The 18588-nt window shown below is 49.2% G+C and overlaps 1 protein-coding gene across 6 annotated transcripts in view; it reads left to right on the forward strand.

Annotated features, from left to right (window-relative positions):
* Nucleotides 1-18588, forward strand: part of Arhgap22 (Rho GTPase activating protein 22) — a 157602-nt gene that overhangs the window by 81368 nt on the left and 57646 nt on the right. For all 6 annotated transcript variants that reach the window (XM_063275358.1, XM_039094464.2, XM_017600084.3 and 3 more), the window contains one exon: nucleotides 3343-3430. In XM_063275358.1, the coding sequence (XP_063131428.1) occupies nucleotides 3343-3430 (88 nt within the window). The remainder of the gene's footprint in view (nucleotides 1-3342; nucleotides 3431-18588) is intronic.

Here is an 18588-nt window from a genome sequence, read left to right on the forward strand (position 1 = left end):
CTTGCCTCACACTATTTTTAGAAGGCCAGCTAGGCCTTGCTTGCTAATGCTCGTGTAGGTCGCTCCCCGGGATATATACCCAAAACTTTACGGTTGGGGTGTTGTCTGAGAGGATAGGAGTGGATACTCATTGTTCCTGTGATTTGCATGTCGAGGGCACAGAATTTCAACCAAAGCCCATCTCTCTGGAATAGATCACTGCCTTGTCACAGTGGGCCAGGGAGTAATTTAGGTAAGGACTACACTCACAGGAAAGGCACCCACCCTTGACTGCTCTAGGCCAGCAAGTCTCAGAGTGTATTCCTGGGGTCACCAACATCAGAAAGTTAAGCAGAAATACAGATTCGTCTACTTTCTCCAGAACTGTGGAGTTCAAAACTCCAGGGTGAAGTCCGGCTCTGCTCTGAGCAAGCGGGTCCGTGATGCACAGTTCACCCAGACCCTCAGTTAAATGAGTCGTGGTGAAAGGAAAGGTGAGAATTCAGCTCTCGCCCGTGTCCCTTCTCAACTGGCTCCATGGACTGCGTCCTGCGCTCTGAGGTAACCTCGTGAGGCAAACGCTAGAGCGAGTCTCTCCCTAACTCCACATTGAGTGACATCATGGAGGGAAGAGACCTGTGTACTACAGAGGATGGCACAACGTAAACTGGGTGCTTTGTCTTCTACACTGTCAAACCACGCAGGCCCAGAGCACTGTGGTCTGTCAGGCTCTGTGGAAGCCTGGGAGGCAAGGCCAAGGTTGTTGTTATAGGAATGCTTCTCTGTTAGACTCCTTACAAACACATTCACTACAGTATTAACACACAGCACACCACCTAACGGGAGAGCAGACTTCTTGGGCCCACCACACCCCGCCCCACCCCGGTACCCTCAGATCTAAGCTTCTATCCTGACTTTAGGAAGGTCGGGGGTGGTGCGGTATTGGGTGAAGCCACCCACAGGCTGGTGTCGAGGTTCCTTGCAGTGATGGGGCCACACAGGGATTCACGGGAGTACAAAGGGACTTGTGGATCCCAAGGTCTCCATCTGGCTCTCCCACAGCAGCTCTTTGGATGCAAGCTGAGCTGGTCAGAAGCTGCTGACACAAAGGGGACACAAAGGATGGGAAGTGACAACTCAAATCCCAGCTTGCCTTTGCTAGCAGCAGAGATGGGAGCCCGCCCTTTGCCTCCCCATCCCAGTCCCACCCCGTCCTCTAGTGCAGGGAGGTAGTAATAGCAGCACCTGCCCCCCTGGGCTTCTAGTCAATCGTGTAGACTTAAGAGCCAGGAACATAGTACCATTTCCCACCACAGAAGCTATTTCTGCTTTTCCCTCTAGCCTCAGTAGAAAGTGATGTTGGTGAAGATACAGTCACTCCCATTGTGTGGATGACAGTTCTAGAAGCGGAGGGGAAGCACACAGCAAAGTACCCCATCTCAGAGTCCTTTAGGGAAACAGCATGTGCCGAGACTGGTGATGGGGCTCGCCCACGCCCTCTAATGAGCGCGTTCTTGAATCCTGGGGCTGCTGTCCTAATTTATTCCCTGTAGCTCCAGGCTTCCTACCAAGAATGCAACCAGTAATTCGGTTACTGCAATTACCAGCTGGATCCCTGGTTTATTGCTATAATTTCCCTAGAGCAAGCCTCTGTGGGTACAGACACCATGCTGCCTGGATGCTGCTTAGATGAGAGGAGGCATTTCCATATGTCCCTGAAGCACAGATACCTGCAGACATAAGGCTCCCAGTGCCCTGCTATGGCCCAGATTTGCCAGAAAAGACTTGACTCTGCTTCAAGTTAATGCTCCACCTTTCTGTTCCTCCATCTGTGCAATGGGATGTATCGTCTCCTATGGAGACATTATGGGGATACGCTAAAAAGGTCCAGGCCGGAGAGTAGAGTGTCTGCTAGCCGTCACAGGAACGGAGATGGGGAATGTGAATCAGACGCTGAGTTACCCACCTGGGCAAATGCCCACTCGTGGATATGTTTCCCCACCTGGTGTGGAGCCCAGACATAACGGAAAGATTTGCTTCGCTGACACACAGTTCTCAGATCAGCATGGTGGCACACACCCTTAAATCATGGGCACTCAGGAGACAGAGGCAGAAGATCTCTATGAGTTCAGGGTCATCCTGGTCTGTACGGTGAGTTCCAGATCAGTCATGGTTACCTGGTGAAACCATGTCTCAAAAACAAGCACTCACAGTGCCAGGACCAACGCTCAGGACACCCCAGGTACCCATCCGTTTCCGCTTAGAACCTGTTTGATTGCACAGGTAAAGCAACTGGGCTACAGAGAAGTGATGTGGTTTACCTGAAGCTGAGTCAGGATTTCAACCTGAAGGGCTGACTGCGGGAATGGAGCTTAAAGTGGGTTTTCCATGGAGAGGATAGAGGTGTGGGTAGTCGAGCCACTTGGAGTCTGAGCTTAGCAAAGCTGGCATGTGTGACGTTAAATGCTCCAGAGAGCAAAGAAGGCTCTGGCTGGGCTATGGTGAGAGAAGCAACACCACATGTAGGACTTACCAAGCCGGAACCTAGCTTATGGAATGCTCCTGAAAGGTGAGGGTCGTGGTCCCATTGTACAGACAGATAGACTGAGCTTCAGAGAAAGCATCAAAGGAATCCTGGAACCAATACACCCTGGATTCCAAGAGACAGCTGTGCTAGGCACTGTCTAGGCTATGGCTTTGTGCGTGTTGATGATTCCTGTTCTGTAGGTGAAAAAGTAAAACATCAGGCTGAAGACGCAGCTCAGTGGCAGACCCCATGCCTAGAGAATGAGAGGCCCTGGGTTTGATCCCCAGCACTGTATTAATTAATTTATTAATAATCAATTAATAGAAATTAATTGAATACACAAATTAAACCAAATGAGAAACAAGTGAAACTTCATTGTGCCTGGCCATGGCAGGTTGAACTCAGGTAGATCTGGGATGCTGCCTGTCCCTTATGTCACCTCCAGGGCTCTCTCCTCATGCTCCACACATGGGCTCCTACAGTGAACCTTTGGAATGAGGAGGGGAGGGATAACACACGTCCTGCTCTGTTCTCTATCCCCCACCCCCCACCCCGTTTTGCTTTGCCTAGTCTTACACTGGGAAGTCCTGGCCCGCCCCCTTGGGCCCACCCCTTGTTAGAAGAGCGCCTCCCACCATCCAGTTCTATGTGCAGATGGGGAGGGGGTGTCCTCTGTGCTTAGGCCTGTGCTACAGAAAGGACACATGTCCTTCCCACTGGTACCCAACCTGCCTTGCCAGGAGAAGGGCTGGGCCCCGTCCTAGCACCGTCCTGACTCCAAAGAGCCCCTTTCCCAGCCGGCTCATGTTTCTTGCTTGTGTTTGTCTCCATTTCAGGGATTTATTTCTCTACAAGGGACACAAGTGACTGAGCTTCTTCCAGACCCTGACGACCCAGGAAAGCACCTGTTTGAGATTACACCAGGTAGGTGGAGGGTGCCGATGGGTACTGAGGGGGTCCTGGTGGTCCCACTGGGGCATGACTCTGCTCCTGATCCCAGAATCCCATTTCTTACAGGAGGACAGATACTGTCCTAAAGCTAAGGCAGAAAATGTGGCCAAAGCCAGAAAACCTGGGAGAAGAAATTAGAGATTTTAATCTTATTATTTGGATAGCTAGTTCTTAGATAAGAGATAATATAGGTTTTTTACACTCATGATAAACCCAAGCCAATAAACAAAGATACCTTAGGGAGGTGGATCTCAACCTTCCTAAAGTTACAGCCCTCTAATACAGTTCTTCATGTTGTGGTGACCTCCAACCACAAGATTATTTTTTTTGCTACTTCATAACTGTAACTCTGCTGCTGTTATGAATAGTAATGTCGGTATCTGCTAGGTGACCCCAAGGGGGTCGTGACCCACAGGTTGAGAACCACTGCCTTAGGGCGTGGCTGCAAACCTACAAGTGGGAAAAGGGTCACCGTCAAATGTTAACTAATTCAGAGGGCCTTAAGGCTTATTATGAGTCCCAAAGCAGAATTACAGTAAGATGAGAGGGAAACAGTTTCCCCACAGACCTCATTACCCCTGTTAGCAGTTATATAAAAGGTTTTCACAGTTCCAGGCTGTTCAATGGGGTCCTTTTAAAAAAAAAAGATGATAGATAGATAGATAGATAGATAGATAGATAGATAGATAGATAGACAGACAGACAGACAGACAGACAGATAGATAGATAGACAGATAGATAGATAGATAGATAGTAGCTGTCTTCAGACACACTAGAAGAGGGCATCAGATCCCATTACAGATGGTTGTGAGCCACCATGTGGTTGCTGGGATTTGAACTCAGGACCTCTGGAAGAGCAGTCAGTGCTCTTAACTATTGAGCCATCTCTCCAGCCTGTTCAATGGGGTCCTTACAGGGCTAAGAATGTGTCTGTCTTGCGAGCCCCCATCACAGGAGGGCTCATCTTGACAGAGTTTTTATTTCCTTGACCTCCACCAGAATCAGCCTGAGACAGGATCTGGCCCCAGAGCTTGAGGCAGAGCACAGGGAAAGGACCAGTCAGGGTGTGTTAGGGGTTGGACTGATACAATGGCATGCAGCTCTGACTCACTGGAGCCATCTGAGATGGTGCAGGGCAGGTCTGAAGGGTGTCTTACCCAGGCAAGGGGTGGCTGAAGGCATCCGTCCAACTCCCACCTGCAAGCTCTTGAGAGATTCACGCTTTGGAGTTAACCCTGGCTTTCCTGGTCCATCTTATGTGTGCACCAAAATGTGACAGAGGTCCTTGAGGACAGTTGCAGGGAAAGAAACCACCAGCACGATGAGAAGAATGACTAGGGGGTGGGAGCGTGAACAAGACACTTCTTCTGGGAACTGCTGAAGGTTTAAGATTAGCCATGGGTGGAGTCTGTGAGCTGGTACAGTGACAGTCACAGAGGGGCGCAGTAGACACCCCAAACACTATGAGGAAATGACCTGGCTCTTTCTGTCTGCCAAGGGGTGAGATGGGCCTAGGCTGGGGCCAGAAATCTGCAGGCCACCTTCGTGGGGACTCTGAGAGGCATAGGTGAAAGTACGAACACACACTTTTCAGCTGGGTGTGGCGACACATGACTTTAATCCCCGGCTTGGATTTAAAACTGCACTTAGAAAATACAAGCAGGGGCTGGAGAGATGGCTCAGTGGTTAAGAGCACTGACTGCTCTTCCAGAGGTCCTGAGTTCAAATCCCAGCAACCACATGGTGGCTCACAACCATCTGTAATGGGATCCAATGCCCTCTTCTAGTGTGTCTAAAGACAGCTACAGTGTATTCATATAAATAAAAAATAATAATAAAAAAAAAAAGAAAATACAAGCAGGTGCGGCTTGGGCCACAAGTTAGAAAAAGGCCTTGCTTTACCCTTTTTCACTAATACCTTAATCTCATTTCTGTTTTTATGTCGTATATATGTATATAATGTGTATGTTATATATGTATGTGTGCATAAGATTTTCGATGTCTATGTAGAACCTAGGGTCCACAAAAGAGAGAAAATACATTTGTCTTTCTGAGATTATTTCACTTAACGCAGTGACCTTTAGTTGTACTCCTTTTTCTGAGGACGATCCAATTAAAGTCTTCTTTATGGTTGAACTAAACTCTGCTGGGCAAAAAAAAAAAAAAAAAAAGGAAAAGGAAGGCGTGGTTCACCGTGAGACAGGAATAAAGATTCTGCAGTGAAGAAAAAGGAGGCCCTATTACCTGGGGCAGTGAGGACTGAGAGACCTGGTGAAGGAAAGGCGGAGGTACAGTCCCTGGGCCCGGGAAGCAGCTGGCCAACAAGGCCAGAGTGCACAGTGGGATTCAGCGTACTGCCCTTAGAATGAGTCTGTGGGTGGACAGGTTGGGGAGTCACCAGCTCTGTGTTTCTAATCTGGGGCAGAGCTATTTGCAAGAATTTCTTTGTCTAGAAGGATGGGTCTCTTGTCACAGAAAGCAATATATTCTAAAGGTCCTGATAGTTGAGAAATGGATATTTAGTGACCTGTTATTCCACCTATCACATAAAACAATATATTTATGAGGTTCTGGGGGGTAAGAATGCGGACATTTGAAAGCCATTGTCTGCCTATCACAATGCTCAAGCCCTGCTCTATACCTGCTTCCATGAAACAGACCCTGGAGATTAGAAAGAGCAGCTGCTTGTGCCCTGGTGCACAGCCGGCTAATGGAGCTGAAGCTCTGCCTTAGTCTGTGTTCTGTAGTTACATCTAATCCCACAGATTGGGAGATTCCTAAAAAAGGAAAGTGGACTGTCAAAATGGCTGGGCAGGTAGAGGCGCTTGTGTGCAGGCCTGCTGACCCTTGTGCTATCTTAAGATTTCACAAGGTGACAGGAGAAAACTGACGTGAAGAATTGTCCCCTGATCTCCACATATAAGCATGCTGTGGCATGTTCATGCCTGAGTTTACACACTTGTGCACATGCACACACACACACATATATATGCACATGTGCACATGCATATACACATATGCACATGCACACACATACACACATGCATACACATGCACACACATGCACACACATACACACATGCATACACATGCACACACATGCATACACATGTACACATGACGTACATGCACATACACATATATGCACACAAACATTTAACTAATAAAGTATGTTCAGATCATGGCTCTGGGGACTGGGAGATTGAAGCTTAAGAGGCTATACTTAGTAAGGATCTTCCTGTACACAGGATGGGGGGGACCCTGCAGGTATCCAGGCAGGGAAGTGAACCCTTGAAGAGATGAAAATGAAAAACTTAGTTCAGATTGACTTCATCAACCTGGATCAGACTCGATATCAGTACAGTTAAAACACAGTACAATTTGGGGAAAAAATTTTCCAGGCAACAGTCAGTCCAACTCTAGGTTCAAAGTAAAGCTTACTGTGACTACATCAAAACTTCTCTTCAAAGTATGTGTGACCATGAGGGTGGGTTCTACAGCTAAAAAGCCTCAAGTCTAGTGTGTTCTCCCACCGAGATAGAATACAGGTCAACCAGCCATAAAGTCCATGTGGCATCTCCCCTAAGGATGAGAAAAGGTCTAGGGCAGTAGAAGCCTGGGATAGCCGTTATGGAGAATTTGGGTGAGGTCTGAATCTATAGCAAAAGTGGGTGAGGTCTGCCTCTGCAGACCGCATAAGAGTCACCAAGTTGTCAACCAAATCCACTCCCAGCCTTGTGGGCAGAAAAACAGGCATTTTATCTCCTCTTTGAGAAGAGTCCCTGTGTGTTTGACATTTCTTTCCTGGGTGATCTGTGGGCCAAGGACCTTTGTGCCTCCAACAACAAGGAACCGGCAGAACCCCAAGATATTGCAAAGCATCATCTGGCACAAGCAGTGCCAAGAAGATGCGGGCCAAACTAGCTTTTACGGCGGGTCCATAGTGATGATCCAGGAGTGGGCTGGTTCTTCATGAGGGCAGAGCCTTCTGGATGTGATTGTTTCTTTCGGGCCTAATTTTAAATACTCCACAATGTGTGTGTGTGTTCAGTTTGAACATGAGATTTGGTGGAGACCCTAAAAACCACAGCAGGCCCAAACCTAGGCCACCTGGCTTTCCAAGCCACACAGGCTGCCCTGGAGCACCCGACTCTGAGCCTTGTCCAGATGCTCACATCGTTCTGTGCTTCATCTGTGAGGTTTGGGGGCTTGGTCTCGGACGCCTTCCCCAGCACAGAAGCTACTGCCTGGCTGAGCACGCGATTTGTGTGGCTCTCGGAACAACTCGTATGTGCTTTACTGCTTCTGTGGCACAGCTCCTCCCAAGACCTCAGGTAGAAGCAGGGAGGTGCCGGGGCCACTCTGGAAAAGCAGAAGAGGTGGGTAAGGGAGCCCTTGGCCTCTGAGCCCTGCACATTCATGAGTAGAGAATTCAGGGCTGATGGAGGCCCTGGGGTGGTTCTCCTTCCTGCCCTTTTTCCAGGGGCTCTGCAGTCATGGAACTTCCTACCAACCTAATCCCAGGGACTTGGGAGATTTCTGGCTACAGCTAGAAATAATATTTCACTCCCTTTATAGCCCATGAAGGTGTGGCAGCCCAGCGATGTTAGGTGAACCACCCTGAGGTCAAATGGCTGACAGAAGGGGACCAGTACCTCTGGGTCAGCCTGTCCTGGGCTGAGCTTTATGCGACTGCAGTTTCCAACGGGGTCTCCAGCCAGGGGCCTTGTGGCTAGAAAAGGAATAATAATAATTAAGTTGGGGTCTAGAATAGCAATAAGTACTGTAATCTCCACTATGACAGAACTGAAGCAGGAGAATTACCATTTTGAGGCCGGCATGGACAAAGAAGGAAGGAACAAAAGAAGGGAAGGTTGAGTGACCTCGCCTAAAACAAGAGCCGCCATAAGAAGCTCAAGGAGCCTTCTCACTCCAAACCCAGTAACCTGTGGTGTGTGTCTGATCTCGAGCTTGTCTCCAGAGCCCCTGGCGAGAGCAGGGCACAATCTCTGCCCTTAAAGAGTCAGGGGACATTACCTACCATTCTGAGCTTGAGACAAAGTAAGTAATTTCCTTACTAGGTTGAGGCCCAATTACCCGGGGACAGAAACAGGAAATATGGCTGTGAGGGTCCATGTTAGTGTCTCCCAGCACTGAAGTACATGAACAAAAGTCTCGGTAAGAGAGGGGTGCTCTGTTTGGATAGGGCTTCCCCACCGTTCCGAAGGTGCCTGAGTGATAGGTCTTGGGCACAGAGAAATGAAAAAGACAGAAAGACAGCTAATATTGAAGCCTGAATCCAGTGTCCCCGCAATCAATGGCAGGACAGGAAGAGAAAGGACAGACGCACTGACAGTGTTCTGGCAAGAGCCCGAGACTGGAACATCCCTCATTCTGCACTGGGTACCCTCATCGCCCAAGAAGGAAAACTTGATATCCCTTGGAAATGTGATCATTCTTAGAACCGTCTAGTTAGGTTTAATTCATAGATCCTATTACAGCCTTCAGTCCTATGCAACATGACGGCTGTAAACACAGTTTAAAATGGAAAAAAAAAAAAAAAAAAAAAAAAAAAAGCAGTGGTGTGAGTGCCACCTAGTGGACGAACTTGCCAATGCTAACACCAATTGTGTGTAACAATCTCTAAGCAACTCTTAGCTGGGCTTCAAAGAGCCCAAGAACCACAGGTCCAGCCACTGAGCAAGCCATAGGAGGACAATGTTATTGGGGGGATGAATGCAGGGTTCCTATTGTCTGGCTATTGTACATGACCCCATGTCCTCCTAGTCGGTATACATAACATGCAGGCCTCCACTTGCTAAATCCAGGAGAGCAGAAAAGTGTGTTTGCCAGCACTTTGTGTCTTGCTTGGATTGCCTAATGTGTAGCTTTGGTGGGTGGGGTGCTGAAATGGGGTCTTATTTTGATGACCAGACTAAAACTGGTTATGTAGACCAGGCTGGCCTCAGATTCATAGAGAGGCATTTGCCTCTGCCCCCGAGTGCTAGGCTTAAAGGTGTAAACCACCACAGCTGCCCTCTGGAGTTTCCATGGTGACCAGGCAAGGAGAATCAAATAACAGCCTGATGCATATAGGATACAGACTGCAACTTGGCGCAAAGCACCTCTTTCCTAAGTTATACAGAATGTGGAGCCTCCATGGGATCATTGACCCTAGAGCTGAGAGAAGAGGGGAGAGGGGGCCACTGCTGGGACTCTCAGGGTTTGAGGGCACCAGAGGTATCTCAAGAAAAATAAATCCAGTTGATGCACTGTAGATCGTGTGTGTGTGTGCGCGCGTGCGCGCGTGCGCGTGTAATCATATATATATATATATATATCATATAAACACACACACATATGAATGATAATGTTTTGAGGCAGAGTTTCTCTGTGTAGCCTGGGTGTCCTGGAACTCACTCTGTAGACCAGGCTGGAACTCAGAGATCTGCCTGCAGCTGCCTCCCAAGTAGAAAGTTCCTATGGTGGCGGCTGAGAGACTCAATCTTCAGGAAAGGACTGAGGGAGGACTAATGGATAGTGAACCAGAGGAGACGTTAAATAAAGCAGTGACAGTAATTATTAACAACAGAGGAAGAGGAGGGGGCTCCGTCTAGAGCTACCGGTTTGTTCACCTTTACTGCTGGAAGCAGAAAGCTGCCTTGGTCCCCTCTCCTCGGTGGGCACTGACACCCAGCTGTGCCCTTCTCCCCACCAAATCTGTTGTGGAGAAGGAAAGAGAAGGTAGACACTATTCTCCTGGCTGTGCCCCATGAAGATGACATATCCCAGGACACAGGCCATGCCACCAAGGAAGTTAGCTGGCTGTAGGACTGGCACCAGGGTCCTGACCCAGGCAGATGCAGTCAAGCAGGAGAGGGATGGTGTGTGTGTGCGTGTGTGTGCGTGACAGCTCTGCAGGTGACAATACCAGAGGGATGGTGTATGTGTGTGTGTGTGCGTGCGTGCGTGCATGTATGTGAGTGTGTGTGTGCGTGTGTGTGTGAATGTGTATATGTGTGTGTGCATGTGTGTGTGTGTGTGTAACAGCTCTGCAGGTGACAATACCAGAGGGATAGTGTGTGTGTGCATGTGTGTGTGTGTGTGTGCGCGCACGCGTGTGTATGTGCGTGTGTATGTGCGTGTGTGTGTGTGTGTGTGTGTGTGACAGCTCTGCAGGTGACAATACCAGAGGGATGGTGTGTGTATGCTTGTGTGTGTGTGTGTGTGTGTGTGTGTGTGTGTGTGACAATACCAGCTGACCACCTCGGACCAAATCCCATAATCCTTTTCTGAACTCTGCCTGGAAACTGTGCCACAGAAAAGGGAGCCCTCTCCTCTTCCCAGTACTGGCCTGGGAGAGTAGGGCTCAGAAACAGAGTTAGCATGACTTCTCCATGATTAATAAATGAGAGATGTTGGGTTTCTGGGGTTGTACACCAGGATATGGGTGCCTGAGAAGTATTTATTGTGTGCACTCATCCTTTATGGGAAGGCTAAGCACCGTCAGGCTAACCTCACTAGCCCCAGGACTAACCTGTGCTAACTCCTTTATTCCAAAGTACCCTGTAAGTGAATATTGGAATTTGATGGATCCCACAATTACAGGTGAGGAACCTCCATTCCAACAAGCCTCATAATTTGCTAGACTCCCAGAGCCAGAGGCTGGAAGAGTTACATCTCGAGCTAGCACTAGGCCAGAGCTCTTCTCTGAGGCCTAGAGGATCAAGGTTCCCCCGCCCAAAAAACGGCTGCACTTGGGGATTCTGCATCTTCTGTGTAGACTTTTCTCTTACCCCAGTAGTATCCTGGTAAACCCTGTCCTGTCCATCCCTGCACACTTGAACTCACGGGGACTTCTCGGCATTGTGAGTGTCTGGCCCTCAGCCCAGTTTAGGCCTCCCTCTAAACCCACAGGGAAGGGTCAAGAAGTGGGGGATCTGCTTTGGCACACTGTGCTGGGAGTGACAGGGCACTGGGCAGGCCATTCCGCAGGAGACGTTCATGAATTAAGTAGTCAGCAAAGCACTGTAACTCCTTGCTAACCTCTCTCTTGCAGTATCCACGTGGTGCTCCCACGGGGAGGCAGGTGGACTGGTGGATGTAGACCAGAAGCCTGGGCTTTCAGCCAGGTTACTAACCAGGCTCTCAAGTCTCCACTGCTCAGCAAACTTCATAAAAGATCCCAGGGGCAAGTATCAGACACTAGCTCTAGATAATGCCTGGAGAGGAGGAATGGGCAAGAAAGCTGTACGACCACGTGGAATCAGCCAGATACCAGGAGCTGTAAGGGAGGGCCAGGCAGCAGGACTGTCAAGGGGTCAGGAGCTGTGCTGGGATCATGGAGGCGCATGCCCTTTTCTGGGGAGGCTGAATGTCGCTAAGCGTTCGTTGCCCACCAGCCTAGAGTTCACAGCTGACTCTTCTGATGCAGCCAGCAGTTTGGAATATGCTGGAGGTCTGGAATCCGCTATCTCTAAGACCTGACCTTGAAAGGGAGCCAGCACCAGGATTGCCGTGTAGAAGGAGAGCAATACTGTGTGTCTGACATGCCAGGAACAGCCCTGATCACCGCGGCAGGCTGGGCAGGGAGGGAGGCTGATACGGTGCTATCTCGGCACCTGGTACGAGTCATCCTGCATCTCAGCTCGACGGACGCTGTGCAGTCCCACAGAGCTCGCCTGAGGAGCTCCAGAAGCCGGGTCATTTCTGAAGATGAAATTAGAAACTCCCACCAGCAAGTGTGGAAGAATCAGCAAATTCTAGAGTGGCTGCTTGCACTTTCCTGCTTCGTGGTCTGACCTGCTCACTAGGCTCACACTCTCTCAGCTCAGCACAGGAGCGGTTGCAGGAAACTCCCGAGGGTGTCCTTTGGGGAGGTGTCCCTGCGAGCAACACCCATAAGCAGGTCGTGGGTGGTGACTAACTTACCTGCTAGGAACCACCATCCACAGAAGAAACTGAGTAATACGGGGTAAAAAGTATTTAATAACGTGCTTTACGCAGCCCACGGGGTCCCAAGTATTAGCACCCCAACATTAGTAAAATGGTAGGAGGAGGTCCAGGGACTGGGGGTTGAACCCAGAGCCTGGAACACACTAGCATGTCCTCTATCAACCTCTAGACGCCATTGAAATATTTTAATCTTCTTTCTAAATTTAATGAGTGCTTTTCGCTTTGGGCACCTACATTTCAGTTTTCCTTTCCTTCACACACGTCTTCGTTCTCAGCAAATTTCATACATTCGTGGTTTTAATTGTTTTCATTCCCCACACCCTCTCTCAGCAGCCCCCTCGTCTCCCTCTGGAACCCTTCTCCTTCCCAGCGGTCCCCCTCCTACTCCTCAGGTTCCGGGGGACCCACTGAGTCTTATTAGGGTTGCTTGCCCGAGCGCGGGTGGTGGCAGGGATGGGGGTGGGGATCAGTGGCCCTCAGCATCTAACTCCCTACAGAACCTTGGGGAGGCGTGGGGCCCCACAGACGAAGAATCTCGTCAGACCCAGTCCAGTCTGAGCAGGACCCTAGCTGCAGTGGGCTCATGAACAGTCAGCTATACCCAGAAGATGTACTCTCTACCCGTTTCTGCCCCCCGACAATTACGTTCCTTCTTTCCCCTCTTCCATGCTGCCCCTGAGCCTTGGAGGGAGCAACATAGATGTCCCATTTAGGCCTAAGCACTCCATCATGGATGTAAACAGTAGTTTTCGTTGGAAACATTTACTCTAGACCTGTATTTTGTAAATATGTGGTTCAGGAAGTACACGTGTGCCCAAGTTCTTTTAAACATACTTAAAAGATTTCTAATAACTGAATTGAACGCCAGATTTTTTTTTTTGACATAATGTAAACAAATTAATTTAAACCGGCCACTAACCAGGAAAACTTGGACCAGTAACTTCAGCTCTGTGGTTCTACTGAGAGCATTGTTCAGCATGTCCTGCAGAGATGGTTCCCCAAGAGTCTCAGCTCCCGCTCAAATCCCACGGCAGTGCATCAGAGACCTTCCACTGGAACCTCCTTGTACAGGGGAGGGTACCACGGAAAACCACCTTTACCCTCCTCCTTGCACATGGAGGTCATGGTCTCCACAAGGTGATTAAACACCAGCCATTTCTCTTGACTAGGCCGGTCAGAAAGTACCTCCTGTAAAACAATGAGATCCTGTCTCTGTGGCAACATGGGTGGGACCAGAGATCATCAAGTAGAGAGAAAAGGTGTGTCCTCACTTGTGGGAGCTAAAAAGATGACCCCTAAGAAGAGGAAATAAAATACTGGTTGGTAGGAGGTGGGGAGGGCTGGAGAAAGGGTTTAGAGGGCGAGGGGGCAGTTTGATAGGGGGAATAATGTCTGATGTTTGATAACACGAGAGAGTTACCATTGCTGTCAACAGTTACAAATACAGAATAGCTAGAGTAGAGGTTGTGAATGTCTTCAACTCAGAGAGGTGGTCTGCAGTTACCATGATCTGCCATTACACATGGTGGCGGAAGGCCATGCAGCTTACCACAGAAACGCACAGTCCCCATATGTCTTCTAAAAATACATTATACAGTGGTTAAAAATGAAATAGTCGGGGGTCGCCTGTATTGTCCCACCAGAGCTATTCCCTGGACAGCCTGACTGTCTAGATATGCACACCGTATAACATTACAGTTTAGTTGACTTCGTAGACACCCGTGTGAGGCACTCATCTGCCTGCCTGCCTTTGTGTGGCTGGTCCTTCACGGAAAACCTGGTCTGGGTATGTGTTTGCAGAGTGACAGGATGAGAGGCCACCTGCTGTCCCTTCAAGTGTCATTGGCCATGTTACTAGGGCGACAAAGGACCTGATTCTCCTACTTCACGTTTCTGCAGGACACAAACAGCATGAGGTTCTTAAAGTGACAGAGCTTTCCTGTAGAAAGAGAGTGAGCGGAAGCCAGTTCTCACCTCACACTAGGGCAGTGTAGGCAAGGGTGTAGCTGCAGGAGAGGAATAACTGAATGTTCGATGGCACAGTGGGAAACTGCGGTTGACAATTATAATTCACAAAACAGCTAGTGGGCAGGTTTTAAGTTTCCCCAACCCAGAGAAATGGCATTTGACTGAAACACACTTACATGGGAATACAGCACCTCACAAGCATGCACGGTGACTATGTATCCCAACGTGGCTGTGAATGGATAGCACATTTGTGTGCTTTATGTAGATGTGGCACAGAGTGGTCACTATTTCAAAGCTCCCTAGTACAAAGTGAGGCTCCAGTCTAGGTAAGACTCCCTCCAGGGTACCATTCTTAGGGGGAGGCCAACAGAAACCCTGATTATTGATGGAAACCACAACCTTGGGATAGCTAGGACTGTGGACAAAGCTCTCGGCAGCGACAGGGTGCCAGACTTGGAGGCTGGTATATGGGGGAGGTGTGGTCCATGCCAACTCAAAATGAAGATATATATAAAGCCCTAGATAAATCTAGGATGTGGGAAGGAATGTGGCAGAGGACTAATAGATGGGGGGTTGAATGATCCAGGTTACCTTAGGGATCCAAGTCCAAGTTTGGGGTCCTCTATCTAGGAAACTTTAGCCAGGCACCCATGGACCAGGCTGCTCTTTAAATCCTTCCTCTGGGTTGGGTCAGTGGGTCAGCTCCATCAACATCCCCAGGGGACTCGCTGGAAATACTGATCCAGGGGCCCCACCTAGACCAGAGCTGGAACAGAGTCCGTTGACAGTAGGTTGTGAATGCTTAGTGTGATTCAGGAGTTTGGAAAGCAGTGCCCAGAACAAAACAGCCTCAAGTCCATCCGTGAGCTCTCACTCAGAGCGTGGGGCATGGCCTTCAAAAGATATTTGCCTCAACGACACCCGTGAAGGAGCAATCATTGAGGAACAGAAAGGGTACAGGAAGTGACAAATAGTGACCAGAAATGGAGCGTAGCTCTTAAGCTACAAGCTGAGCTGCATGCCAGGCCCATGGCCTCGTCTGATTTTGGCCTGAAGGCACACTGTATTTAGCCCATGAGATGTCTTTTTTGAAACAAAGGATTTTACCTATGGAAGTATAGACCGCCCCAGGAAAAGCCCCTCTCTAACCAAATGCTCTTCAACGATATCCAACCAAGTCCTGCAGTGTACGCCCAAGCGTGAGTGATTGTAATTTTGAAAGAAAAAAATACTAGTAATTCAGCATTTTCCGTGGGAGCAGCATTGTGCTGGGGTGTGAGAAGGCCGGGAATTGAGCTTCAGAGAGATAGCAGATCGAGACCTTCAATCACCTGGCATCCACTGTTCCTGCTGACTTTAGACAAATGGACATGGGGGCCACTGGCAAAAGGAGGGAGGTTACCGTACCGGGCAGTTACTGTCCCCTAGAATTCCTGCCCACTGGCACCTTGGTCTGACCTTATTTGAAAGTAGGGTGCTTTCATATGCAATTAGCTGAACTGAATCCAAGCTGGACAGTCCCTAAATCCAGTGCCTTGAATCCTTGTGGGGAAGCAGGGGACACAGAGACAGAGAGCCTTTTGGGGGTGGAGAAAGAGACTGACTGAGGCCTACACCGAAGAATGCTAAGAAAGGTGGGAAGCCACGAGAGGCTGTGAGAGGCAAGGAAGGGGGCTTCCCTAGAGACTCAGAGGCAGAAGGTCCTGCTGGCATCTTGCCGATCTCTGCTCTTCAGATCTCTCCCAGTGTCTGCTGTTTTAAGTCACGCCATGCGTGCGTAGGGCGTGCGTACGTATTACGGCAGCCCTCTGTGCCACAGCAGACTTGAGAATGGCTCCTGCCCTCGACACTGCACTTTGCCTCAGACACCAGTTGTGCTGATCTTGGGGGTCCTCAGCACACATTCAGGGACTGAAGTAAGGAGACACAGCCCCTCTTCCCACTGTCCTCCCATAGTGTGGCCTTGGTCTTCCTGACAGTCCTCTCTGCCCAGTGCTTCCCGCCATGTTATATTAGTCCCTCTGCCTGCAGCACCAGCCCGGGGCTTCTGGGATCCATCCTGAGACCCTGTGGTTTAGGGGGAGGAGTAGAGATGTAGGCATCTAAGGGCCCATGGGAGCACCGGCTGCTTCCTAGCTATGGTTTGAGAGTCCTTGTTTAGGGTTGCGGGTGGAGCAGCGCCTAGCACAAAGCAGGCGCTCAGCGGATGCGAGAGCCTCCCTTAGTCTGTTTTGGAGGCGAAAGGAAAAGTAGGGGCTCAGGATCCCCAAGTTCTCAGCACAAAGGAGATTTATTTTCCCCAGAGGGACAGAGGGCAGAGGATCAGAGACAAAAACAGGAAATAGCAGACTAGGGAGGAGAAGAGGAAGGGAACAAGGGAGAAGAAGGAGGAGAGGGCTATCTGTCCCGGAGTAGATAGGGTAGATAGGAGACGGACTTGACACACAGGCAAACAGCAGTTTGCTGAGGTAAAGGGGGAAACTCCATATTAGTGTTTAATTTTAGTTGGGCATGTTTGTTTTAAAGATTTATTTATTTTATATATGCGCGTACACTGTAGCTGTCTTCAGACACACCAGAGGAGGGCATCAGATCCCATGTGGTTGCTGGGAATTGAACCCAGGACCTCTGGAAGAACAGTCAGTGCTCTTAACCGCTGAGCCATCTCTCCAGCCCCTTAATTAGGCGTGTTAGTCAGGTGAGCCAAAGGGGCCTCTGACTGCTACACTTTAGTACTTGGCTAGCTGCACCTTGGTAATCAGCCTCAGGAAGAGGAGGTGGCCAAATAAGGGAACAGACCTTGGTGGGTAGCTTTAGGAATGGAATCTAACGGTTTTTTAGCAAAGCAGAGGGAACCAGGGAGAAGGGCAAGGCCTGCCAGAGCCGTGCTTGCCACGCTGGAGCTGGCTTGAGTCCTTTCACCAGGTTGCTATGACTGAGTGTTGTACGGTGGGTGACAGTGTTGATTTAGCTCTTGGTTCTGGAGTCTGGGAAGACTAAGTGTGTGTATTTAGTTAGGGTTTTCTCTGAAGTAAATGAATTATAGAATGAATTTCTCTCTCTCTCTCTCTCTCTCTCACGCCTGAGTGTGTGCATGTGTGCATGTGTGTGCGCGTGCATGTGTGTGTGTGTGTGCGTGCGTGCGTATGTGTGTGATTTATTAGAATGACTTAGGGTGTGTTGTGGTACAGCTAGAACAACAAAGGCTGTGAAAGGAAGTCCAAGAATTCCAGTAGTTGCTCAGTTCATAAGGCTGGATGTCCCAGCTCACCTCCAGGATACAGTGGAATCCCAAAGAAGTAGTCTCTGATGCCAGGAACAAAATGGACTTGACGGCAAGGCAAGAGCAAGCGGACAAAGAGAAAAAGGGCCCGTCCCTTTTCCATACCCTTACACAGGCTTCCAGCAGAAGCCTCAGAGATCTTACCTCAAAGATCCAGATTAGAAGTGGATCTTCCTACTCCAAATTAAGCAAAAATCTCCCATACGTGTGTCTTCCATGTGAGGGTTTTAGTTAATTCCAGATGAAGTCAGGCCGATGACCAAGAATACTAGTTGACATTGACACATGACAGTGAGCGACCACTGTGCTCAGCCTCTGGTGACCTAGACCTCACATAGCATCTTACGCAGTGTGCTACACAGTAAAGGCATCTTGTGGTGAGACAGAGGGAGTATGCTAGCCCTGGTCTGTGTTGCTTTTCCATTTCATGTGTGTGTACATGTGTGTACATGTGTGCGTGTGTGCATATGTGTACATGTGTGTACACATGTGCGTGTGTACATGTGTGTGTACATGTGTGCATGTGTACATGTGTGTACATGTGTGTGCGTGTATGGCATGCAACTGTGGAGGCTGACAGTAGATGTCTTCTGTATTTATTCTCTGCCTTAATTTTTTGATATAGGGTCTCTCACTGTACCTGATGCTCATGGATTCCAACAGATTTGCTGGCCTGCAAGCCCCAAATCCTCTTGCCTCAGCCTTCCCTTAGTGCTGAAATTGGAACTGTCTAGCTTATATGTGAGTTCTGGGTATCAAACTCAAGTCCTAGCCTTGCAAGCAGGTACTTGATTGACTAAGCCTCTTCCTGGCCCTTCCTCGTTTCTTATAAAGTCACTAGTCCCATCCCAGGGTCCCACCCTCATAACTTCATCTATTTCTAATAATCTACCTACACACACACACAACATACAAATCCAACAAA

The sequence above is a fragment of the Rattus norvegicus genome, chromosome 16 (assembly GCF_036323735.1).
Source record: "Rattus norvegicus strain BN/NHsdMcwi chromosome 16, GRCr8, whole genome shotgun sequence".
In the NCBI taxonomy this organism is placed as follows: Eukaryota; Metazoa; Chordata; class Mammalia; order Rodentia; family Muridae; genus Rattus; species Rattus norvegicus.